This window comes from Nematostella vectensis, chromosome 12 (genome assembly GCF_932526225.1).
Source record: "Nematostella vectensis chromosome 12, jaNemVect1.1, whole genome shotgun sequence".
Taxonomy (NCBI): Eukaryota; Metazoa; Cnidaria; class Anthozoa; order Actiniaria; family Edwardsiidae; genus Nematostella; species Nematostella vectensis.
This window is the reverse complement of record NC_064045.1, coordinates 4,385,671-4,410,828: the sequence shown is the minus strand read 5'-3', so window position 1 is coordinate 4,410,828 and position 25,158 is coordinate 4,385,671. Positions and strand designations below refer to the sequence as shown.

At 41.1% G+C, this 25,158-nt stretch overlaps 2 protein-coding genes across 3 annotated transcripts; one reads left to right on the top strand and one right to left on the bottom strand.

Annotated features, from left to right (window-relative positions):
- The first annotated feature begins 120 nt into the window (after positions 1 to 120).
- LOC5509633 (probable cytosolic oligopeptidase A) lies at positions 121 to 14,100 on the top strand. 2 transcript variants are annotated; one of them, XR_007305206.1, is made up of 21 exons: positions 121 to 410; positions 1,171 to 1,313; positions 2,304 to 2,372; positions 2,698 to 2,855; positions 4,024 to 4,131; positions 4,847 to 4,921; positions 5,201 to 5,305; positions 5,404 to 5,557; positions 6,515 to 6,603; positions 6,724 to 6,765; positions 6,870 to 6,924; positions 7,774 to 7,840; positions 7,956 to 8,039; positions 8,934 to 9,058; positions 9,427 to 9,507; positions 9,867 to 9,990; positions 10,822 to 10,897; positions 11,291 to 11,438; positions 12,302 to 12,381; positions 13,653 to 13,848; positions 13,941 to 14,100. XR_007305206.1 is itself a non-coding variant. In XM_032378597.2 (20 exons), exons 1-20 carry the CDS (start codon positions 152 to 154, stop codon positions 13,768 to 13,770), a joined length of 2,160 nt encoding a protein of 719 aa, XP_032234488.2. In that variant the 5' UTR covers positions 121 to 151; the 3' UTR covers positions 13,771 to 14,100. The 2 variants fall into 2 exon arrangements, 1 of the variants encoding a protein (XP_032234488.2); XM_032378597.2 differs by having other exon boundaries at positions 13,653 to 14,100.
- A 93-nt stretch (positions 14,101 to 14,193) lies between these two features.
- On the bottom strand, positions 14,194 to 18,283 carry LOC5509617 (heme-binding protein 2). Its single transcript, XM_001630068.3, has 4 exons — positions 18,133 to 18,283; positions 16,422 to 16,684; positions 15,009 to 15,159; positions 14,194 to 14,695 (listed from the first exon to the last, which is right to left on the bottom strand). The coding sequence occupies exons 2-4, from the start codon at positions 16,674 to 16,676 to the stop codon at positions 14,253 to 14,255; spliced, it is 849 nt and encodes a 282-aa protein (XP_001630118.3). The 5' UTR covers positions 16,677 to 16,684; positions 18,133 to 18,283; the 3' UTR covers positions 14,194 to 14,252.
- Positions 18,284 to 25,158: the final 6,875 nt, after the last annotated feature.

Below are 25,158 nucleotides of genomic sequence, written 5' to 3'. Positions count from 1 at the left end.
GAAGGATGGAGCGAATGTAGCCGCGTTCCTCGTCCTGCGTTTCTCTTTGTTCACACCCTGATGCTATTTCTCAGCTCATTAGCTAATCAAACCGAAGCCCTGGGCTGCCTGTGGTGTGCGGGCTACCTGTGCTAGCTAGACCTTATACAAAATGGCTGCCTCTATGGCCCTTCTGAAGTCATCAAGCCTATGGTCGAATTCTGTACGATGTTTACATCTCTCGACCTTTTTATCTCAACTGAGAGTCCTCCAGAGACCTGTGTGTTCGTCTAGTGATGTAAATCCGTTATTCAAACAAAAGGATTTGCCGAATTTCAGAGCAATTCTACCAGAACACGTTGAACCTGGGATCACGCAACTCGCGCAAACATTCGAGGAGGATTTCCAAGATTTCGAGAATAAGCTTGACGGTAGACTTTAAAATTTATCAATTTAGTTAAATATCCTTATTAACCTTATTTCGTGAATCGTATTTGAAATAAAAAATGTCTCATCTAAATTGCCCATCTCCTGAATGGGGTTGTGCAGTGGGTTCGAGCACCCCCCTTAACAACCAAAAAGCTGGGTGTTTCCTATTTAATGTTGGTCAAGTATTATGCCTGATAGAATGGTGGAATCTGTCATCTGTTTTGAAAAAGTTCAGAATAATAAAAAAGAATTACTAAGGCTAAGTAAAAATAAACAAATGTTTCCCTCCCCCACCTGCGTCTTTTTGGGGGCCCGCTCCAAAATTTTTATTATTTCTTAACCAAACGCCTATAAAATAAAAAATAACTTGTGCTACTGAATTTAAAAACATTGCGGCAAAACTAAAAACTTTAGTTTCGGTAATATATGACTTGCGAGTTGTGTTGTTTATATATAAACATTTAAAGTTTCACCTCATAATCATGCAAAACTCCTACTATCTCTTGGGAAGAGTGTAAATACACATCGTAATCGACATAAAGAAATAAAAAATCCAGATGGAAAACATTTGTCTATTTTGACTTGGCCTTAAATTGCACTATGGGCATTAGAACTGGAATAACTCTCATAGGCTTTGGGAGATCTAAATCAGATTGTTTTAATATGCCCTTTAGATGTTGTCTAATATTTTCTTTATATTTCACAGCAAGGCTACATTTTCTTCATACTCTTAGATGAATAGCTATTTTTTAACTTTTTTAGGAGTTGAAGCAAGCAATGTATCATGGGAATCCATTGTTGAACCATTAGAAAAAATTAACACAAAATTAGAGTTTGCATGGGGTGTGGTCTCTCATTTAAACCGTGTGAAAAATAGCAGCCCTCTCAGAGAAGCTTATCAAAAGGTAAGGGTTTTTTTCTCATACTTTTTAGGCTGCTACGAGAATATTTTTGAAGTGGGCTTTTTTCCAGTTTGAAATAAGGGCTTGGACAAGGAAGATAGGAATTCAGCTACCTGAATGTAGTTTATTATTAGCTCACCCTAGGGGCTCATATGTAGGGGCAATCATTTGTATTATATAAGTGTCATGGCGTTTCCTATGATCGGGCTATTTTTAGACGCACTCACATGAACGGGCCAATCAGCTACATTGACGTTGGTCAAGCGAGTGGTGTGAGGATGCACGCGCAAATTGCAGCTAGAAACAATATTTTTCATCCATCATCCATTGGTTTTGTTTGTTTACCAAAAGAATTGCGAGCTACAGAATTCGAAGTGTATGTAGTGTTGGATTCATATCAAAGAAGAGAGCAACGATAAGCAAAGTACTGAAGAGAGAACATAGCATTTTGTTTGGGACTGCACGTGCAGTTGAGCTCAGCCAAAACGTCATCACAAAGGTCAAATCTGATTGGCTCATCCACGCATCTAAAAATAGCCTGACCCTGAGGAAACACCGTGACACCTATATAGTACCAGAATATGGGGAAGTTGAATGCCCCTACTTATAAGCTCCTGCTCATCCCCAATAGTGTAATTAAAACGCTCTTGGCCACACCCTGAACCCCCCTGGCCACACCCTGGCTCTCCTGGCCACACTCTTAGCCCCCCTTGGGCACACCTGGAACCCCTGGACACACCCCCTACCCCTCCTGGTAACACCCTGGACCCCTCCTGGTTACACCGTAGACCCCTCCTGGCCACACCCCTTGGTTGTGCCCTGAGATCCCTCGGTGACACCAATCCTTATAAGTAAAGTATGGCATTGTTGAAGTCCATGGTTCAAGTCCATATCATACATCTATTGTTTAAAGATTAATTTGTTTACAAAAGACTGAAATGGTGATAGTGTCTTGTCCAAATATCTGGATTGAGCATTCTTTTCTACTTCTAGGTACAACCTTCAGTTGTCAAGGCATCTACCCTTGTATCCCAGAGCAAGCCACTATACACAGTTCTTCAGGTACATTTGCTTAAGGTCCAGGTGACTCCCCTAAAAAATTGAATACTTACTGTTTCCCTGTACTGTATTGTCCCATTTCTTGGGGTATAAAATTTGCTTAGTGCTATCCCTGTAGGTACTTTTGGTAGGTCTCACAATATCTTAGGGTATCTCAAACTGGTTGTGTACAAGAACTAAGTCAATTACTAAAAGAAAATCATTTGTGCATTCATGAAAATATCAAGTTATTGTGTATAAGGGGCCTAGAAAACCTAAGAGATATCTTGAGGTCTGTGGCTGTCTCTGGAAGTACTCCTTAATGCTTATAAATAGTTATTTGTTTTAGAAAATGGAGAGGCAATCCCAACTAGATGAAGGCCAAGGGAGAATTGTTATGTCCATGTTGCGTGCAGCCAGAAATGGGGGTGTTGGTCTGGAAAGGGAGAAAAAGGAGAGATTCAATGACATCAGACTCAAGCTAGCTGAACTTAGCAATAACTTCAGGTTAGTGTCTCACTCAGCAATGGCATCCAGTTGTTGAACTAACATCCTCAGGGACCCAGGGCATCATGGAGATCAAGGACCCAAGGTTCTTTCTCACTCCCTCCCTGTGTCCCAGATGTCTGCCATACCCTGGGTCCCCAAGGATGTTGAACTGAATACTTGCCAGCAACCTTCGGGGGGGGGGGGGGGGGGTGTGGGTGAATAGGAGTATGTAAATCCGCAGATCCGCTACATTTTCGGCGCAAATCTGTGGGTCAGCAGAATTTTTTGATCCGATGGTTTGACAGATAAACAATAGCATCGATTGAAATTAATTTGAAATCCGAAATTCGACTGTCAAAATCCAAAATCCGCGCCCGAATTGTCAAGAGATCCATGATCTGCCGTACTTCCAAAATCCGCCAATCCGCTGAAATAATGATCAAAATCCGTAATCCGTGAACATTTCTGGGCCGAATCCGCCAATCCGCAAACCTATTCACCCCCCCCCCCCCCCCTTCGGGGACCATGGAGTATGTTTAAAAGTGAGTGGAGGGGCTGAGAATTGAAAGAATTATCATATTGAAAAGGAATAAATCATAGTATTTGACTTGTTTCTGTCGCATAAATGGTTGGGGCTGCATCCCCCTTACCCCCAGCCCCCCCGCGGTGCCTGACCTTGGCTATACATTCAGTCAAAAATACAATACCACTTGTTTGCTAGAAGAATTCCAAATAACCATCCATGAATAAAGACTAATACAAAAGATATTTGCATGATATAGCTAATGGTGGTTGATGCTTTGTGTGGCTCGATATTGCAAAGAGCATATGAAATAACTGCATTATTGGCCTTATTTTTAAAGCCACGATCGCACTTGTTAACTTTCGGAGGGCCAACAGAAAGGTCAACCAACAAGAGACAAAAGAATCTATTAAAATCTGCTTTATTTAAAAGGCCATCCATTCTGAATTATCAGTCACTGCAAAGAAACTTCAGTGACAGAATGCTTTTACAATTTTGAAATATTATTTTGCATTTTCATTTTAAAATAATTGACGTAAACTACCGCTGCTTTAAAAAGGGGCAATCTTTACTGTTGAGTGAAAAGCAAAAGTTTTGAGACTTTGCGTTGAGCTACTATGGTGCTGCATGAAAGATGTTTAACTCTTTTGTTTTCCCTTACAGTAATAATGTACTGGACTCCATCAAGCAGTTCTCTATAATTGTGAATGATAAGGAGAAAATGCAAGGCCTGCCTCCATCATTTCTTCAGCTAACTGCTGACGACAAGGGGTAAGAATTGTTGCATATACTATATATACTACTGCATATACTATTTATTGTATACTACTGGAGGGCTTGGAGGAGCAGCTGCCTTCCAGCAGATTGAACAGAGTAGAAACGGCAGAAAGATGGACAGACAGACAGACAGAAAGATTAGCAGAGTGACAGGCAGTCTTAGATTATGAAAATGCCAAAACCAATACAAATATGTATTGAAGCCTAACCTCTAAAAACATTTGAATTACCAGCCACAGCTATTTATTGAAAATTTATACATCTTCCACAATCATTGGTCACACAGCATTGTGTTGTAGTTTTCTTCACTTGTGATATTTTAGAATCAGTGGGGACGCTCCAAAAAGTGGTGGTCTTCCTATCTTTTAGGAAATGATAATCTACCGGCTCAGATATCTTCCTATCTTTTAGGAAATGATAATCTACCGGCTCAGATATCTTTGGGTTCACAGGCTAACACCAAAATTCAGTAAACCACGAGTCACCTGAGAACCTAATCCTTATTTGTTAGTAGCTATTGGTGGTGCTATCTCTTAGGATTAAAACTGGTTTCACCACACCCAATGCGCTATCTCTTTGGGGTCAGAATTACTGTTGACCACACCCAAGCTGCTATCCCTTCATGTTGAAATCTCTGTTTTATGGGAGCCCTCTCCATCATGCCCCTGGTTAATATCATTAAAATGTTGTTTTATACTTTCTTTCACAGGGAGGCTAATGCTGACACAGGCCCATGGAAACTCACCCTTGACATGCCTTGCTTTGAACCATTTATGAAATACAGGTAGATTTTTTCTGATTATCTTATTAAGACATGCTGAAGAAGCTAAGAATTTCCTATCAAAAACCTGTGAATAACCCTTTTAATTTCCTATGAGAAACCTGTAAAATAACCCTCTGATTTTCCTGTGAGAAACCTGTGATTAACCCTAAAAAGTTCAAATGTTCTTCACGGGTTTAAATGGTTCAAAATGGCCTGTGAATAACCTGGGTCAAAATGGCCTGGATATCTTGAAGGGGAGCACACCAATTATATAAGCATACTTATTTGTGTATTTGTCAGTGAGAACCGGGAATTGAGGGAACGGATGTACAAAGCCTTTATCTCCAAGGCTTCGTCAGGACAAACTGACAACTCAAAAATTATTGAGGAAATCAGGGAACTCAGGTAAGTGTGTGGCGTTGATATTTTATTGTACGTCTAATTTAACCCCTAACCATTATAAGATACTGTACCCTGATGTTTTATTGTACATCTGTTATGAGGCAGGAGAAGGCAGAACTACTTGGATTCAAGGACTATGCCAATCTCTCTTTAGACTCCAAAATGGCTGGTACCCCAGAAAATGTCTGGAACCATATCACTGAGCTGAAGACAAAGAGTAAAAATGCTGCTGAATGGGAAATCAAACAACTGCAGGTAAGTTTTGGTCAATTGTGTCATTTTTTTATTTAAATATCAGGTATTATACATTGTGTACTCATTATATTGAATATGCATAGCTTTCAACATAATTTGATGAAAATCTTATGAAATCAGTTGAAATACGGTAAATATTAAAAAAAGCCAATGCGGGTGAAAATAGAGAATGTGTGAAAATTCTCACAAAAATAAGGCTTGTGATGAGGTCCAAAATCTTGTGACACTTGCCTAATGCATGTGAGTGGACAGCTTTAAATATACAACTATCTTTGTCTTAAGATACTTTGAATCAAGTATCAGATTTAAATACGCCATTCCATCTAAAAGTATGTGCGGCCACTTTCTTTAGTGCAAGCTTAAAAAGGTGTCTGCTGTATTCTGGTAGTGGTGATGTGCGCACAAACTTGGAATGTCCTATTACTAGGTGATTTTTGTGTGTAATATTGCGATATACATATTTCAATAAAGGTTGTCATGAATGGCAATTGCCAAATGAAAGTTCTACGACCGAAAGGTGTTTATGGGTAGCAGTGATAGTTGGAAAATAAACTCGAGCGATGCCAGAACACTATGTTGAATTTGTAAAATTTGGATTGAGTATTTTGGGATCCATTGGCCCTTTCGGTCCTAGAACTGCCATTTGTCAATTGGCATTTGCCGTTTGCACTGACAACGTTTTTTGGAATAGGTGTATGCTATATCAAGTTTACAGCATGATTGGGCCTCGGTGGTGCTGCCGAACACAGAACATTCCATGGGACACAATTTTTTTTTTCGTAGACTATTCTGTAGTTTCCTGTATTATGTAGTTCCTACACAGTTCTTCTGACCTATGTCACCTTATGTGCTTAAGCTCGAGGTTCAGAATGTCTATAGGAAACTATCAGTATTTCATGGCTTTATAGCCTTAGAAATGTGGTCATTTTTTATTTATTCCGACCACATTTTTGAAAGATGTTCGCAGACAAAAATGGATTCTCTGGCAAGCTACAGCTGTGGGACATCCCTTATTGGGCAGAGAAACAGAGGCAACATCTATTTAGGTAAGACTTGAGCAGGCCAGCAGACTTGTCGAAAAGAATTTAAGTAAGCCTTGTGAATCATGTAATGCTCCTGATAGATTGGTGTATAACATTCAGACTTACAAAGTTTTGATATCTCAGCTATAGTGATGAGCAACTCAGGCCATATTTCCCACTAGAAAGGTAAGTTTGTCAGCATAAGTGAAAGTGTGTTTCTCGGTATTGTCACTATTGTATTTCATAACAGATAAATAAATAATACCCACAGCCCCTGCTCCATTTCATAGGGTTTTGGAAGGCCTTTTTCAACTGACGTCTGAGATCCTTGGTGTTTCAGTTAAGGTAGGACAGTATGAAAGATAGATCAAGAATATTTAAAGGGTGGTCTAATTTATAAAAACTATACCAAAGTTCTCCGAGCTTTCAATTTACTGCTCCTAAGCATACAATCATCCTTTTGCCGTTGAAAGAGTGGTTCTATTGAACCAACGGAACCATCACTGAATCCGCACACTGCTTGAGACAAGCTATAAATCAGCACGAGGTCGAAAAAGTATGTTGAACGTCTCTGTGAGTAGTTTTGCTGACGTAGCGTTAGCCCAACGCTCGAAACGTCAGCGCAAGGGCTAACTCTCGAAAGGCCATTTATATATTTTTTTATTTTTTTATTTATTCCTTTTTTTCAATTTCCTCCAGTTATACTGGTGCGGAAGGCACAACAGAGCTAGGCTCCAAATCAAGTACCCCCTTGAGTGTATTGTTAGTAAGCATTGTAAGCACAGTTACAGTTGGGGGTGGTCACTGCCAGAGGGTTTTATTGCGTCCCCAGTGGTTCTTTTACGTCCCTTGGTTCAGGTTAGTGTAGTGCAGCTTGGAGAGACGGGACCTTCGCTTTAGTATCTTTATCAGAGAAGATCGGAAACACGGGAGAATGAATTAAACTCACTTGTGACACTACTATTCGCAATTACTCTGTTTCACAGGGGCGTTTAACATACTTTTTCTTACCCGTGTTGATTTATAGCTTGTCTACACCACGCCAATGCAGACCATCCAGGTTTTTCTACAGCTTGTCTGTAGTTTTCGAGCTATACCACTGCTTGAGACAGTTGGCTCAAGGGTTCCCTATTTTACAATGGTTTAGCGGGGAAAAATCATTGTTATTTTGTTTTTAATATCTTGTGATTGCAGGCAGCTGATGGAGAAGCAGAGGTTTGGCATAAAGACGTCCGCTTTTTCAAGATTTACAACGAAAACAGTAAAAAAACTCTTGTGGATACATACTATGATAAAATCTGTACACATGGTTTTGGTGACGTCACATGGTGGTGTTATGACGCTGCCCTTATTTGGGTATGCATTGTTCATTTCAGATGAGCACATGGCTTCGTTCTTCTTGGATCCATATTCACGGCCGGCGGAGAAGAGCGGGGGAGCCTGGATGGATCAGTGTGTAGGTTAGTTGCCCATTGTTTCCTTGCGCATTTTCGTTACACATTGTTTCATTACCTGTTGTAATTATGCATGTGTTGGAATCACAGGTGACCCAGTGTGTTAGCGCGTCAGCGTATGGGGCCTCTCACCTCTGCTGAAACGGGTTCGATTCCCGGTCGAGACATGGATAGTATCTTTCTGTTTCTCGGCCCTGAATTTGACTTGTTGAACGTATGTGAGCTTACTAGAAGCTTGTGTTCCTCAAATTTCCAGGAATCTCCTTTCAATAAATGATAGGATTTTAAATGTGTAGCGCTTAGAACATGGTTTGTACAAGCGCTATATAAATGCTATATTTGATTTTTAATTTTATTTATGTAATTATGCATTTATACATGTAACACTTGATACATGTTTAGGTTTATGTAATGCGCGCATGTAAAAAAGAGGGCCTTCCCCCTGTCCCTCCGTGCCTTCCACCCGTCTCCAGTCATCCACCCACATTTCAGACAACAAATACAGAGGACATTACTAATGGAAATGAAAAGATATGAATGCAAAGTAATTGTCCCCTGCACACTTTTACGAACGCTGGCCACAGATCAAACTGTTAAGAGACATAAAGATAGAGCCTAAATGAATCCGGTTTTAAAATGCCTTTTATGAAAGTGCGCGCAGGCTACGAAGATAGGATGGGACAAAACTGGACTGTCTGACTAAATCATTAATACCCTGCATTTCGAACCGCAAGCTTGTACACCATCTCGGCTGATGATTCGGTGTATTTCCCAAAATGCTCTTTGTTCAACTTATTCCCTTTGTTTCCTTGGATCAACCGAGAGAGACTGTGCCAGCAAAGGTAGCCGCTGTAGGCGCTGTTTACACGGGGCTTATCAATGCTTTGTTTGTGACTCCAGGAAAGAGCATACTGCTGCACAGGAAACCCGTCGCGTACCTTGTGTGTAACCAGTCTCCCCCGTCCGTGGATGGCAAAACCCCTTCACTGATGACTTTTCGTGAAGTCGAAACACTTTTCCACGAGGTAAAACAGTCTCTTCGTGTTTTGTCTAAATTATTGTCCATGGCAATATTTATCTTGTGGTTTTCCATATGCCGTTCCTAATGCAAAAATGCAATCAAACAAAGGCTTCACTAGAACGCAACACATCAAGCCATTTAGAAGTCAGAATCGGAGATACTGCCCCCCCCCCCCCCCCCCCCCAATAAAAAAAAAGAAAAACAAAACAAAAGAAAAGAAAAATGTATGCATTGCTGGCTAACAAGAAAAATTAGCGATATTCGAGCCAATTTTTATAATATTATAAAGGCTTTATATATAGTGTCTCCATTTTTCCTGGCTCCATTTTTTTCTTGTCCATTTTGTCTAATGTCTTCTGCATTTTTTCAAAGTTCGGTCACGGACTTCAGCACATGTTGACAACAGTCCCGTACTCAGACGCAGCTGGCATCAATAACGTGGAGTGGGATGCGGTAAGGACACGCAGCAAGCATGGTGTGATTTATATTAGCAGTCCTCTGTAACCTCTTTCTTCGAATTACCCGTTTTACTTGGACTGATAACGATAATAAGTGGGTGTTTTTGCCGATTTACACACCGATTCGTGTTTGTCCAGTTCATGGCCTTATGTTTTATTTGCAAAGTGTGAGCATCAATGAAAATGTAATCAATGAAAATGTATTATGTTTTGTTATGTTACCCGCCACAACTAGTTTTACGTGTCCATAAAATTTTAAAACCTTCTTTCCATAGCACTATGGATTTGTTCACACAACTTGTTTGACCTGTTTACATAGCCTACTTGACACGCTTTTTTTTACCTGCATAACAGGTTGAGGTCCCGTCACAGTTTATGGAAAACTGGGTCTACGACAGGACCACAATGGATCTGATCAGCGGTCATTACCAAACTGGCGATCCCCTCCCTGATGACGTCTTCAAGCAAGTTTGCAAAGGTACATTCCACGAATTGAGATCCCTGTGTTAGACAAGAAAGAGGGGGGGGACCTACCAAAAATACACCTGTGTCGCGCAGTAAAATATCACACAGTAGAATGCCACACAGAGAAATATCGAGCAGTTAAATGTTTATAAAAATTATGTCCCTTTAATATTTGCTAAGCTAGATTTCCTCTTCTCTATCTCGTCTGTACAAGGCATGTTTAGTTATTCTGTCCCTTTAATATTTGCTAAGCTAGATTTCCCCTTCACTATCTCGTCTGTACAAGGCATGTTTAGTAGTTCTGTCCCTTTCATATTTGCTAAGCTAGATTTCCCCTTCACTATCTCGTCTGTACAAGGCATGTTTAGTAGTTCTGTCCCTTTCATATTTGCTAAGCTAGATTTCCCCTTCACTATCTCGTCTGTACAAGGCATGTTTAGTAGTTCTGTCCCTTTCATATTTGCTAAGCTAGATTTCCCCTTCACTATCTCGTCTGTACAAGGCATGTTTAGTAGTTCTGTCCCTTTCATATTTGCTAAGCTAGATTTCCCCTTCACTATCTCGTCTGTACAAGGCATGTTTAGTAGTTCTGTCCCTTAATATTTGCTAAGCTAGATTTCCCCTTCACTATCTCGTCTGTACAAGGCATGTTTAGTAGTTCTGTCCCTTTCATATTTGCTAAGCTAGATTTCCCCTTCACTATCTCGTCTGTACAAGGCATGTTTAGTAGTTCTGTCCCTTTAATATTTGCTAAGCTAGATTTCCCTTTCACTATCTCGTCTGTACAAGGCATGTTTAGTTATTCTGTCCCTTTAATATTTGCTAAGCTAGATTCCTCCTCTAGCTCGTCAGTACATGGCTGGTTCTCAGATGCTTCGTCAGCTTTACTTCTCCGCCCTCGATATGGAGCTACACGCCAGGTGACCTCTCCTTAATGTCAGTTAACTTTGTTTCCACAGTTCATCCAGGGGAGGGGGGGATTGTAGATGATGTCCCGCTCGGCCATTTTTATAGGGGTGGATTAGGTGATACTACAGTACTAGAGTTATTGGAATTATTCCAAATAACCATCCAGATGTATAGCCGAATTTGTTGTTGTGCGACCGCCGACAATTGAAATCCATTTCTCGTCTGGGAATAGCGGAAAGTCTATTATACCACCGTAACCAATCAATTTCCTTCTGTGTGCAGTCGAATGGTTTATGACGCGGCAGTGAAAACATAGCCTTTAGCCTTATTTCCTTTATCAATCCTTCATTCTCAAAACCCCTTTTCGCTTTTCGCTTAATCAATTTGTCCCCATGTCCCCATAGCCGCGAACACTGGCTTACCGTGCTACGGCGGATCGCCGATGAGTTCACCGTGATAAAGCCGCACCCAAATGATCGGTTTCCCTGTGGATTCCTGCACATCTTCAGCTCTTCGTATGCTGCAGGATACTACTCTTACAAGTGGGCCGAGGTAAGCTGGAGAAATCTGTTTGCACCGCCAATTTTAGTTATTGACTTTGGTAAGCAAAAGGTAAAGCTATGTATTTTTGGTTGATTTTTTTGTCATTTTATTTCGTGAGAAATATAAAAGAATATAACAAAATGAATGAAAGAGGCTATCCGAATCCCTTTAAATTTGAAGCTTAACCTTTTCCTATGTAGCACTTTGATAATTGATGGTAATTATATATAAAGGTTGAGTTGCGCACATTTTGTAAACGGGAAAAGGCCAGCTTGCTTTCGTCCGTCATTTAAAGCCGCATTGTCACCAGTTTACTTCCAGAGGTCCGACGGAAACCTCAACCGTTAAAAGACAAAAGAATCTATTAAAATTCGATATGTTTAACAGGCCATCCGCTCTAAATTATCAATAACATCCTCAAAGAAACTTCCAATAGAATCTCTGCTTTCAATATTTTGAAATATTTTTCGCGTTTTCCGTTAAAAATCATCGGATATTGTTACGTAATCGACCGGAAGTAAACTGTTGAAAATGCGGCTTTAACTTGCTTTAATGGTTCGGTCGATGTGGGGCGGGTCTAGAACTGATACCTATAACGAGGATTGAAGATTGTTATAAGAAAGATGACAAGTGGCTGCCAATGTGACAAACTTGAAAACAAATTAAACAACTGGATCTTGAATAATCACTTATTTCCGCGCCAAATTGAGAACATAAAAAGTATACTGCTTATCTTTTATGTGCCATTCGTAAGAAAGCCAGCACAACGTATCGTTAGCAGGGGTGTACCCCCCCCCCCCCCCCCTTGTTCTACGTATCCGCGACGCTATGTGTTTCCAGGAATTCCCATTCGATTCCATTTGTTCTCGTAGCTGATGTCTGCTGATGCGTTCAGCGCGTTCCAAGAAAAGGGACTGGACAACAGGGACGAACTCGCGAAAGTTGGTAAAAGGTGAGATTTCTACGTCTTTATGATTCGTGGTAAAAGGTGAGATTTCTATGTCTTTATGATTCGTGGTAAAAGGTGAGATTTCTACGTCTTTATGATTCGTGGTAAAAGGTGAGATTTCTACGTCTTTATGATTCGTGGTAAAAGGTGAGATTTCTACGTCTTTATGATTCGTGGTAAAAGGTGAGATTTCTACGTCTTTATGATTCGTGGTAAAAGGTGAGATTTCTACGTCTTTATGATTCGTGGTAAAAGGTGAGATTTCTACGTCTTTATGATTCGTGGTAAAAGGTGAGATTTCCACGTCTTTATGATTCGTGGTAAAAGGTGAGATTTCTACGTCTTTATGATTCGTGGTAAAAGGTGAGATTTCTACGTCTTTATGATTTGTGGTAAAAGATGAGATTTCTACGTGTTTATGATTTGTGGTAAAAGGTGAGATTTCTACGTCTTTATGATTCGTAGTAAAAGGTGAGATTTCTACGTCTTTATGATTCGTGGTAAAAGGTGAGATTTCTACGTCTTTATGATTCGTGGTAAAAGGTGAGATTTCTACGTCTTTATGATTCGTGGTAAAAGGTGAGATTTCTACGTCTTTATGATTCGTGGTAAAAGGTGAGATTTCTACGTCTTTATGATTCGTGGTAAAAGGTGAGATTTCTACGTCTTTATGATTCGTGGTAAAAGGTGAAATTTCTACGTCTTTATGATTCGTGGTGAAAGGTGAGATTTCTACGTCTTTGTGCCCGTCTTGAGTGACGCCAGAGGCGTAGACAGGGTGTGGCCCAGGGGGCCCGCCACCCCCCCCCCCCCCCCCCCCGGCCCTTCCAGCAGCTAAAAATACAGTAAATGTATGAGACATCATCTAAATAACAGGAGAAAATGAATTAAAAGGGCCTTTCCCCCCCCCCCCCCCCCCTTCCCCTGTTAAAAATAATGGCTACGCCGCTGGGCATTGTTGTTATTTTTGTTTCGACATTTAGCTTTGTAATTTTTTCTAAAAATATGATCAATAGATTATTTTATGATTTAGCAGTGAAAAAGAACCGTTTGTATTGTAGGGGGATTGAATATCACAGCATCAATTAAAGTGGATTTAGTTCGCTGCTGAAAAGTGTATATTTTATTTATTTGCACTGAATTTTTTAGGACACTATAAAGATCCCACACACACACACACACTGTTCGTCACACAAGGGTCGGGCTCTAGAGTCTTTATAAAATTATATAAATATTCTATTACCTAAGTTCTCTCACTTTTTATGTACCTACAGATTTCGTGACACCATATTGGCAAAGGGTGGGTCACGCCATCCCCGTGACGTATTTGAGGAGTTTCGCGGTCGTCCCGCTAAGCCAGACGCTCTGCTTGCCTTATATGGACTCAGCTAGCGACAGAGCAAACTATTACATGGCCCTTCCGAGTGTTATCACGAGCGTGACAAAAAAACAGACGCTCTGCTTGCCTTATATGGACTCAGCTACCAACAGAGCAAACTATTACATGGCCCTTCCGAGTGTTATCACGAGCGTGACAAAAAACAGACGCTCTGCTTTCCTTTTATGGAGCAGTAGTAAACTATTGCGTGACCATCCGGGATCTTATTATTCGGGAGGTTTTGCGTACATCCACGAAATTACCACAAATAAAAAAAAAACACTATTACTGTTGTGTATTTAACGATGAATATAGTGAAAAAATAAAAGCATGAATGGCAGGAAGGTTTGCCTGTAGTTTTCTGATGGCGTCCTTGATATTGGTGCGTACTGACGCGACCCAACCCTTGTGTTAGAACAATAGAGAATACCAAGACATGCTTTGTTTCACCTTTATTACGAGTTCAAGTACGAGAACCTAGCGTACAAATGAGTATCTAATGCTTAACCCACTTAAGCATAACCTCATTATGCCTCTCGAACATCTTCATAGGATCGTCATAGCCAGCGGTTATATACAATTTCTTATGCGGTACGAAATGCCCGTTGTGTCCATCTTTCTTGAGAAGCTTCTCGAGCATTTTAACTTCCATGCGGTTCTTTCGCTCGTTGGCCCATCCCCCGAATGAGTGAACCCAGTAGCACGATTTGGGATGGTCGATGACCTTGATTTTGTTATCCCGTGGGGTAGGGGGGTTGGCCTGGTGAGACTTGGGAATGTAGAAGGACATAGTGTACGAGGTGGTGTTTTCGAGGGTCGGTTTGATGACTGTTGTGACGGGAACTGTCATTTTAATCTTCTGTTTTTGATCGTTGTTACCAGAGATGTACCGGAACATGGGCCAGAACATGCTTTGTTTCAACGCTTCGCTGCTTTTTCCTGGTATAAAAGTAAGAGTGAGAGAAAATTTAGAAAATATTCAAAGGAGTATGGAGAAACCTCTTTAACACGGTCGCTTCCCTTCCAAATTCTAAGGCTACAATTGATAAAAAACAACAACATATACCTGTCACTTTATCCATCCTCCATAAAACAACGGTCACCTTTCTACACTATAAAAAAGCCTTTTTATATCAGTCTCTTTTCCATCCTCATTCTTACACAAATCATTATTCAATAAATTCTCACCAGCTGATTACTTTGTTTATACTGGTTTAATATTGAGGGGGGGAATTCCAAATTGATCACTTACCTTCCATTGTGACACTGATCCACTTAGAGGGCTGGTAGCACCTCAGCTCATAATGCTCTGTCTTGCTGCGAACCTCGAACTTGGGGCATTCGTTATCTTCACAGAACTCCGGCTGTTCGGGAAGATGGTGCACTGGACCGAGAGCAAGTACCTGTCAATCAAATGGCGCCACATATTACATCATGATTTTTTCTCGAGAAATTCGTGAAGTTCATGGATTTTATGTGATATTTAAAGCCACATTGTCACCAGTTTACTTCCGGTCGATGCCATAACAATCTCCGATTATTTTTAATGGAAACGTGAAAAACATTTCAAAATTGTAAAAGCAATGTGTCTATTGTAAGTTTCTTCGAGGATGTGACTGATAATTTAGAGCGGATGGCCTGTTTAATAGCGCGGATTCTAATAGATTTGTTTTTCTTTCATCGGTTGAGGTTTCCGTCGGCCCTCCGGAAGTAAACTGGTGACAATTCGGCTTTAACTAAATGTGAAACTAAGATAATAATAGGGAGATGTTTATGTCCTTGTTTACTTGAAATAAGTTGCAAAATGTTTGCTTTTCATTTGCAACACTTGTTTTTCGCGTCACATAAAATTCGCGACATTTTGTTCTGAGGAAGCGATTCGAAAATGCCATCGTGCGATTATGCAAAAATATGCTAATTTGTCTTTTGGTGATTCGGTCCCTGTGATAATAGGGACCTTAAGCAACGACGACGGCAACGTGGACGACGACGGCAGAAAACAACGGGATTCGGAATTAAATAGCAGCACGTGAAAATGCATTCTGTCTGATACATTTCAACCGTTTTCCATAAAACCACAACGTGAAAACTCCAACTTTCACGGTCAATTGAGGACGCGGACGTTTGCCGTGTTAACTCCCCTAACTACGTTCGCTGCTGTAGAAATAATGTCCTTGGTTTACTTTTATCTATCTCTGACTATAATGTTTCGCTTATTCCATTGCAATTCAATTATAGTTGATCGCCAAGCGCGAACCCATCTTTTTCGATCGCGTTGTCCTAGCCGTCGTCGTCGTCCTTGCTTAAGGTCCCTAATGCCCATATGACACCAAGACCCGAATATGACACAGTCAGCTTGAGTAACGCGTGATTTCGTGATTTATAAAACTTTATGCAAATGAGATGTTCATCTCTATCCGCTTGAATCCCGGGAAATTTCAAACCATCCCACAATTAAATCGGCTCAAATTTATTTCTAAAATATAAAATGATGCAAAGATAATTGCATTACTAAAAATAATAATGGTTTTGATTACTGAAAACCGAAACGACATCGGTGTTCGGCTCGTTCCGCTGACCTCGACTTTTCGGTACCCGAGAATTAAACAACTTTCTCACGCAATCGTCGTATCTACAAATTTAAAATAAATCTTCCAAAGGGTACCTTTGTGAAGAACCTTCGCATGGGCTTCATCATCTTCATGAACCTCATCATCATCATCTTTTTTTCGTCCATCTTCTTAGAGTCCCACTGACGTCCATAGTCACCCTCCTCACCTTCCTCCCCCTCTTTCTCGCCCCACTTGCCACTCCCTTTCCCCCCACGTCTGTTGCCATGGTGATCATCAGCTTCGTGACGACCCGCGAGGGTGACTTGTAGGCAGATTGCCAACAGGAGTAGAAATGCGATCTTCCACATACTGAGAGCTGAAACAATAAAAAGATCCAATAAAAACTTGTGATTTTAATAAAGAAGGCCAATCACGCCACCATGTTACGCTCCCGCACAATGCCAAGTCACACGAAGAATCCATTTCCATCGGCTTTTTTTTAAAGCGAGTAACTGATCTAGTTACAATCAGATATCGCTAATAAAGTAATAAGACTTTGATCGTGGATGGCCATTTCAAAGTTTCCTTGCGAACAGACTGTTGTATTTTGCGAGGTAAATAATAACAAAGGAGTGGTTGAAAATAAAACTGCATAAAAATGCAACCAAAAATTGTAAACGGTAACTGGAGTATGAGAGCACTTGCTGGGGGACGACTCCTTGCCCACGACTCCTTGCCCGCTTTAGGTCATATTTCCAGCTGTCTCTAGGCCTTATCGGCCCACTGATGATTAGGGAACGGATTGTGGGCTTACAAAACGCTTGATTAGTTTCGGGACGCTAAGTAACTCTGACTCCTTATAGGCTCTGTGAGAGCAACTTGGAGTAGCTCTAAGCACGAGCATGTGAGCGATGTCTTATTGCGAGCATAACCTCAGAGAAGCATTTTGGGCGCTATCCCATCTGTTATCTGGCTTGAATCAGTTGGCGTCAGCATGTGTTGAGAAAAAGATTACAACTGAGTATCCGGATGATTCATCTCTTGGCCCATTTCAGCGCATACCCGGTCTGGCGTCCTTCCAATCTACGTGTCATGTTTTTTCTCTATTTTAGTAGCATAAAATGCAGTGTAATGAACCGCGGATTGATTGAGATTTCTCGTGCCACTCTAGCGCATCACAAGACACTGGTAAAATTCCCTGGCCCCAGAGCCTCGAATGTAACTACTTCGAGGTTAGAAAGAGCAAGTGGCGAAGTTCTCAAAGCACTTCTTGGCTTTTAGTAAACTGAGACGTGCGCTGGTGCTAGGCTTTGAGTCCTGGGCTTTGGTAGCAGTGAAGCGGCTTAATTGCAAGGCAAAACCTTCTGGACTTATCTCTTGTGTAACTATAGGAAAATAGCACACAACAGATAGCACGCAAACCTCAGCACATGGTGCAGAAAGTCTATTATAATCTAAATGAAATTGATAGTTTCAAGATAGTATTGGACAAAACTATGTGAAAAGCCATGAAAAATTCCGGAAAAAAAACACGAAGAGTATCTACGTTATGTAACAATTCAGAAGTTTTTGTTTCTAGAAATTACTCTTCCTTACAAAAAACCTTTACCAAAAGAGCTAGGAAATGTGAAGAATATACAGTAGATAAGTGAACAAAACAAAAAAAGCTAGAGTTGCCGTACATACGGATCTACAATTTAGAAGTTTTTGTTTCTAGAAATTCCTCTTCCTTACAAAAAAACCTCCCATACCAAAAGAGCTAGGAAATGTGAAGAATATACAGTAGATAAGTGAACAAAACAAAAAAAGCTAGAGTTGCCATACCTTCGTATCGCTGTTCTTCACCCGTCTATAACCTGGCGAAACTGTTGAAGTTCTAGAAATGGGTTGTTTTTATAGGTGTCCATGTTTGGCGTCATAGAGAGTTTGAATTCCCGCCCCCCTCCCCCCCGCTGTCAATCACGCGCGATCGAATCCAAAACTGCAAAGGTAAAACAACTTATCACTGACTCATTCAAACAGCAAATAACCATAAACCACAATCTCTACGTGACTTTGTACAACTTTTAGGATCCTTTTTCCGGTCATGAGGTACGCTTTGAAAGACCAAACTATCTTCTTACGTAAGAAGTGGTAGAAATTGTATCTCATGCTATTTGATATGATAAAAATAGAATTAATCCTGTAATCGCTCTGGTGCCAAGGTTTAATCACAATAGTAATGCGAACCTTAGCGCCGCAGAGTCATGCGCTAGACCTTTGCCTTTCATCGGCCCATAGTCGGGCTCTTTACGCCATCGCGTGATGAGTCGGAAGAGATAAGCTGATTACGTAAGCACGTATTTGTTTAGAATTGTAAATTTTCCTTATTTTCTAATCCAAACTCCCTCCCCCTCCCCTCCCAAATGGGCAAGTCCAGGCTTTTTCCCCAAGGGAAATTTGGGAAATTTTAGCTCTCCTACATTCCTTCTAAAATTTCAGTCCGAAGCTAAGGCGGATCACCGCCCCGTTGGTTCCTCCAGTGTGTCCGGTAGCACTCGCAACATGCCCAGAACATTTCTGTGTATATTTAGCTAAAAAACTGACAGATATCCAAATGCCATGGAGCTTAGCGCGACCTAGCGCAGCAATACGATGCCCTGGCGCCCGTTTCTCGAAACACTCGAGAATTCTCGGGCCCGAAAACTTTATTTTGCATTTTTGCTAAAATTTCCCATGTTTTCCTTTTGGAGAACCGCTTTCATGTTTGAGAACGGTTTGAACTTCCTCTTGGTTCGTATTCCAAATGATTACACTCAATAGGGCTATTTTCGAAATTTTGCTAAAGCCAAAAGGTTACCCGAAAAGTCTTGGCTGAGTGCATAGGTTCACCAAGCTAATGTTGTATTTTACGTGTTTCATTCATAGTTACTGTAAAATATATGGTGCATTACAATAAAAAAAATGGAACGAAAAATGTAATAAAAATTCCTTCAGCCTTTTCTTACATGTTTGTGGAGTTGTTATTTAAATCCCTGTGAAGTTTCAATCCATTTTGGGCAATATTGAGCGATTGAAGTTCCCCCATACTATGGGAGAGAAGAAGTTCGGGAAAAATCAAACTATAAATTTATAAAGAGAATTATCTATTACATAAATCTTTGTGGTAAAATACGATGTTTGACAATATTTCAACATATTAAGATACCATAAATTTTATAGAAATTAGCCAGCTTTTCAAATTTAAGGAATTTCGGGCCCGAGAATTCTCGGGTTTTTTGAGAAACGAGACCCTGTTCTCAGGCCCGTACCCAGGGGGGGTGCAAGGGGTGCGAACGCACCCCCCCCCCCCCCCCCCCCCACACACACACACAACGGCCAAAGGTCCACTTTTCGGTTCCCAATGGACGTGCTATTTGTAGACAAAACTATAGAGCATAAGCTAGATCACTCTGGTACGTAGCCAAATCCGACAATAAACGTCCCGTGAAGATACTGCAAAGGCGTAAAAAAATCCCATGTTGGGCCTGGTTCTGTAGCAGGAGCGAAAACGCCGGATACATGTGGCCCTTTGGACGGGAGACGTAAATGACGGGGAAAATTTTCCTTTTTTAAAAACCTCCGGGTACGTGCGTACATAAGGCGAGGAAAACCCCTGCGTTTTCGAAAACCTCCGTATACGTGTGGACGTTGACTGTTTACCTGAGTTTTCTGGGGTTCCACAATTGAGATTACCTGGTGACAAGTATTTATTCTCTGTTGACCCCTCGATCTCTCCTCGTAGCAGCACAGCTGCTCACGCTAACTCCTCTCTCTTATGTAATTTGGGAATTTGGCAACAAAACGGTCGTTCTCGTATTTCAAAGCCTCCCGTAGTTATTTTATTTTGTATGGAGCTACGTGCCCCTATAAAACTCTCTAACGCAGTTGGGAACAGGAAGAACTGGTAGCTCAAGCTCTGTCATGAGGAATTTGAACCGACCGGCTCAATGACGCAAAAGAGAACTTATGGAGTTGTTACTTTATGCTAGTATTCTTTCATAAAACTGTGATAAATGAAATCCAACGTGAAGTAGTACTTGTAGTTGTTTATTATTTCCATGTTTAAGCTATTTAAAAAGCATTTGGGGCCGTTATAGCGCTGTTCAGTGAAATTTTGAATTTCCTCTATCACTCCAACTCGATCATTCCCACTTTCTATAGTGGAAGTGATAGAAGAAATTCTTCCCTGGTTCCAAAGCCTCGAACGTCGCTGGCCACTAAATAGAGAGACGTTCGAGGCTCTGCAACCAGGGTAAGGGAATTCTTAATTACTTACATAAAGTAACAACCACATATGTTCTTTTTATTAACGGTCAATGAGCCGGTCGGTTCAAATTACTAGCCTGATGGCCTGTAAATTTAGTATCAGGCCCTCAGGGGAGGGGGGACTGGGGAGGGAAAAAAAGTAGCGCACTGAGTTCGCTTGCATCGGAACACAGGCTTACGTCGTTAGAAATACGTTAGAAATACCGCTTATTCTGAATAAATACACATCACAAAGCAATAAGATTCATTGTGACCATTATTCTAGGATATAAGACAATTAAAGGACAGGAGGTGATCACTCGTGAAAATTTTCGAGCCGTTACTTGGATTGACTGGTAACTGACTGAGCGAGGTTGGTAAGCCTGTGATCGGAACGGGAGATCTCCAACTGAACTTACACTATCGGCGAAGCGACAGAAAAGCCACGTCGGAAATTCTCCGACAATATCTCGCATCTCGAAAGATTACTCAAGAGAAAGATTTCTTAAAGAAAAATAAAATGCTACAGGCGACGATGGAGACTCGACCATCGAAGATACCATGAGGAATTTTGAGCATTCTACCGGAGAAACTTGCGCTTGAGTTAATTGCCCCCCCCCCCCCCCCCCATAAAAAAGCCTATTACTCAGGCTAGCTAGCCAGCTCTTCGGGGGGTCATGCTTTCCTTTGCCATGGTCACTGAAACTCCGGAGACCTTGCTAGCAGGCTAATATGGCGCGCCGTTTGTTTCAAAATTAACAACACCCTCTGTGTGAGATAAAAAACTGCCCCCGCTAGTTCAAAGTTCGTCGCCCTCTTATAAAAATTCTCCCGCTCTTTCAAAGTTTGTCGCCCTCTTATAAAAACTGCCCCCGCTGATTCAAAGTTTGTCGCCCTCTTTTAAAAACTTCCCCCGCTAGCTCGAAGTTTGTCGCCCTTTTATAAAAACTGCCCCCGCTACTTCAGAGTTCTGCGCCCTCTTATAGAAACTGCCCCCGCTTCTTCAAAGTTTGTCGCCCTCTTATAAAAACTGCCCCGCTACTTCAAAGTTCGTCGCCCTCTTATAAAAACTTACCCCGCTAGTTCAAAGTTTGTTGCCCTCTCATAAAAACTGCCCCCGCTACCTCAAATTCTCTTATAAAAACTGCCCCCGCTACTTCAAAGTTTGTTGCCCTCTTATAAAAACTGCCCCCGCTACTTCAAAGTTCGTCGCCCTCTTATAAAAACTTCATCTGCTACTTCAAAGTTTGTCGCCCTCTTATAAAAACTTCATCTGCTACTTCAAAGTTTGTCGCCCTCTTATAAAAACTGCCCCCGCTACTTCAAAGTTTGTCGCCCTCTTATAAAAACTTCATCTGCTACTTCAAAGTTTGTCGCCCTCTTATAAAAACTTCATCTGCTACTTCAAAGTTTGTCGCCCTCTTATAAAAACTTCATCTGCTACTTCAAAGTTTGTCGCCCTCTTATAAAAACTTCATCTGCTACTTCAAAGTTTGTCGCCCTCTTATAAAAACTGCCCCCGCTACTTCAAAGTTTGTCGCCCTCTTATAAAAACTTCATCTGCTACTTCAAAGTTTGTCGCCCTCTTATAAAAACTTCATCTGCTACTTCAAAGTTTGTCGCCCTCTTATAAAAACTGCCCCCGCTAGTTCAAAGTTTGTCGCTCTCTTATAAAAACTCCCCCCGCTAGTTCAAAGTTTGTCGGCCTCTCATAAAAACTGCCCCCGCTACTTCAAAGTTTGTTGTCCTCTTATAAAAACTTACCCCACTACTTCGAAGTTTGGCGCCCTTTTATAAAAACTGCCCCCGCTAGTTCGAAGTTTGTCGCCCTCTTATAAAAACTGCCCCCGCTACTTCAAAGTTTGTCGCCCTCTTATAAAAACTTCCCCCGCTACTTCAAAGTTTGTTGCCCTCTTATAAAAACTGCCCCCGCTACTTCAAAGTTCGTCGCCCTCTTATAAAAACTGCCCCCGCTACTTCAAAGTTTGTGGCCCTCTTATAAAAAATTCCCCTGCTAGTTCAAAGCTTGTCGCCCTCTTATAAAAACTTACCCCACTACTTCGAAGTTTGGCGCCCTTTTATAAAAACTGCCCCCGCTACTTCAAAGTTTGTCGCCCTCTTATAAAAACTTCCCCCGCTACTTCAAAGTTTGTTGCCCTCTTATAAAAACTGTCCCCGCTACTTCAAAGTTCGTCGCCCTCTTATAAAAACTTCATCTGCTACTTCAAAGTTTGTCGCCCTCTTATAAAAACTTCATCTGCTACTTCAAAGTTTGTCGCCCTCTTATAAAAACTGCCCCCGCTACTTCAAAGTTTGTCGCCCTCTTATTAAACTTCATCTGCTACTTCAAAGTTTGTCGCCCTCTTATAAAAACTTAATCTGCTACTTCAAAGTTTGTCGCCCTCTTATAAAAACTGCCCCCACTACTTCAAAGTTTGTCGCCCTCTTATAAAAACTTCATCTGCTACTTCAAAGTTTGTCGCCCTCTTATAAAAACTTCATCTGCTACTTCAAAGTTTGTCGCCCTCTTATAAAAACTTCATCTGCTACTTCAAAGTTGTGTCGCCCTCTTATAAAAACTTCATCTGCTACTTCAAAGTTTGTCGCCCTCTTATAAAAACTTCATCTGCTACTTCAAAGTTTGTCGCCCTCTTATAAAAACTTCCCCCGCTACTTCAAAGTTTGTTGCCCTCTTATAAAAACTTCATCTGCTACTTCAAAGTTTGTCGCCCTCTTATAAAAACTTCATCTGCTACTTCAAAGTTTGTCGCCCTCTTATAAACACTTCATCTGCTACTTCAAAGTTTGTCGCCCTCTTATAAAAACTGCCCCCGCTACTTCAAAGTTTGTCGCCCTCTTATAAAAACTTCATCTGCTACTTCAAAGTTTGTCGCCCTCTTATAAAAACTTCATCTGCTACTTCAAAGTTTGTCGCCCTCTTATAAAAACTGCCCCCGCTAGTTCAAAGTTTGTCGCCCTCTTATAAAAACTGCCCCCGCTACTTCAAAGTTTGTCGCCCTCTTATAAAAACTGCCCCCGCTACTTCAAAGTTTGTCGCCCTCTTATAAAAACTTCATCTGCTACTTCAAAGTTTGTCGTCCTCTTATAAAAACTGCCCCCGCTACTTCAAAGTTTGTCGCCCTCTTATAAAAACTTCCCCCGCTACTTCAAAGTTTGTCGCCCTCTTATAAAAACTGCCCCCGCTAGTTCAAAGTTTGTCGCCCTCTTATAAAAACTTCTCTCGCTATTTCAAAGTTTGTCGCCCTCTTATAAAAACTTCATCCGCCTGTTCAAAGTTTGTCGCCCTCTTATAAAAACTGCCCCCGCTACTTCAAAGTTTGTCGCCCTCTTATAAAAACTTCATCTGCTAGTTCAAAGTTTGTCGCCCTCTTATAAAAACTCCCCCCGCTAGTTCAAAGTTTGTCGGCCTCTCATAAAAACTGCCCCCGCTACTTCAAAGTTTGTTGTCCTCTTATAAAAACTTACCCAACTACTTCGAAGTTTGGCGCCCTTTTATAAAAACTGCCCCCGCTAGTTCGAAGTTTGTCGCCCTCTTATAAAAACTGCCCCCGCTACTTCAAAGTTTGTCGCCCTCTTATAAAAACTTCCCCCGCTACTTCAAAGTTTGTTGCCCTCTTATAAAAACTGCCCCCGCTACTTCAAAGTTCGTCGCCCTCTTATAAAAACTGCCCCCGCTACTTCAAAGTTTGTGGCCCTCTTATAAAAAATTCCCCCGCTAGTTCAAAGTTTGTCGCCCTCTTATAAAAACTGCCCCCGCTACTTCAAAGTTTGTTGCCCTCTTATAAAAACTGCCCCCGCTCTTTCAAAGTTTGTCGTCCTCTTATAAAAACTGCCCCCGCTACTTCAAAGTTTGTGGCCCTCTTATAAAAACTTCCCCCTCTAGTTTAAATCGTCGCCCTGTCTTTGAAACTGCACGCCCGCTGTTTCAAACTCAGTCAAGCGATTCTTCAAAACAATCACCACAGCTACCCCAAGCTCAAAGTTGTGTCGCCCTCTTATAAGAATTGCCCCCGCTAGTTCCAAGTTTGTTGCCCTCTTATAAAAACTGCCCCCGCTACCTCAAAGTTCGTCTCCCTCTTATAAAAACTACCCCCACCAGTTCAAAGTTTGTCGCCGTCTTATAAGAACTGCCCCCGCTACTCAAGTATATTAAGGCCTGGGTAGATTGCTTTTAGCATCCGATATAACTTTTTGCCATAAACTTTGTTAACATCGCCTTAAATTCGTTCTTTTTGGCAAGATGATTAAAGTCGACGGCCTTAACATTTTCGTAATGTTTTCTTGCTGGTGATGACGTCACATAATAGATCACGTGACAAAATAGTTTTTTGCCTTTCCGCCGGTGGGGAAAACAGCTTGGACAAAGATGTTTACTAAATAAGTGTTGACTTTATGTGTGTCATATGATAGCGTTTTAGCATCCAAAATTTTCTCTGCCGTTAACAAGATATTAATTATTTTGTTAAGTCACGTGACCTGCTGCGAAATAAAATGTTGATTTGTGATCGAAATGTTATACTTTTCTTGCCGGTTAAGACATCAGTGTGCAGATGTGTTTCAAAG

What these genes read in the sequence shown, in the direction of transcription:
- LOC5509633 (XM_032378597.2), top strand. Translation starts at nt 152, where the DNA reads ATGGCTGCCTCTATGGCCCTTCTGAAGTCATCAAGCCTATGGTCGAAT. An exon ending in TCCTTGGTGTTTCAGTTAAG is followed by an intron (nt 6,925 to 7,773) that starts GTAGGACAGTAT and finishes TTGTGATTGCAG; the next exon opens with GCAGCTGATGGAGAAGCAGA. An exon ending in ACTCTTACAAGTGGGCCGAG is followed by an intron (nt 11,439 to 12,301) that starts GTAAGCTGGAGA and finishes TTGTTCTCGTAG; the next exon opens with CTGATGTCTGCTGATGCGTT.
- LOC5509617 (XM_001630068.3), bottom strand. Translation starts at nt 16,676, where the DNA reads ATGTGGAAGATCGCATTTCTACTCCTGTTGGCAATCTGCCTACAAGTC. An exon ending in TGCGAAGGTTCTTCACAAAG is followed by an intron (nt 15,160 to 16,421) that starts GTACCCTTTGGA and finishes TTTGATTGACAG; the next exon opens with GTACTTGCTCTCGGTCCAGT. An exon ending in GATCAGTGTCACAATGGAAG is followed by an intron (nt 14,696 to 15,008) that starts GTAAGTGATCAA and finishes CTTTTATACCAG; the next exon opens with GAAAAAGCAGCGAAGCGTTG.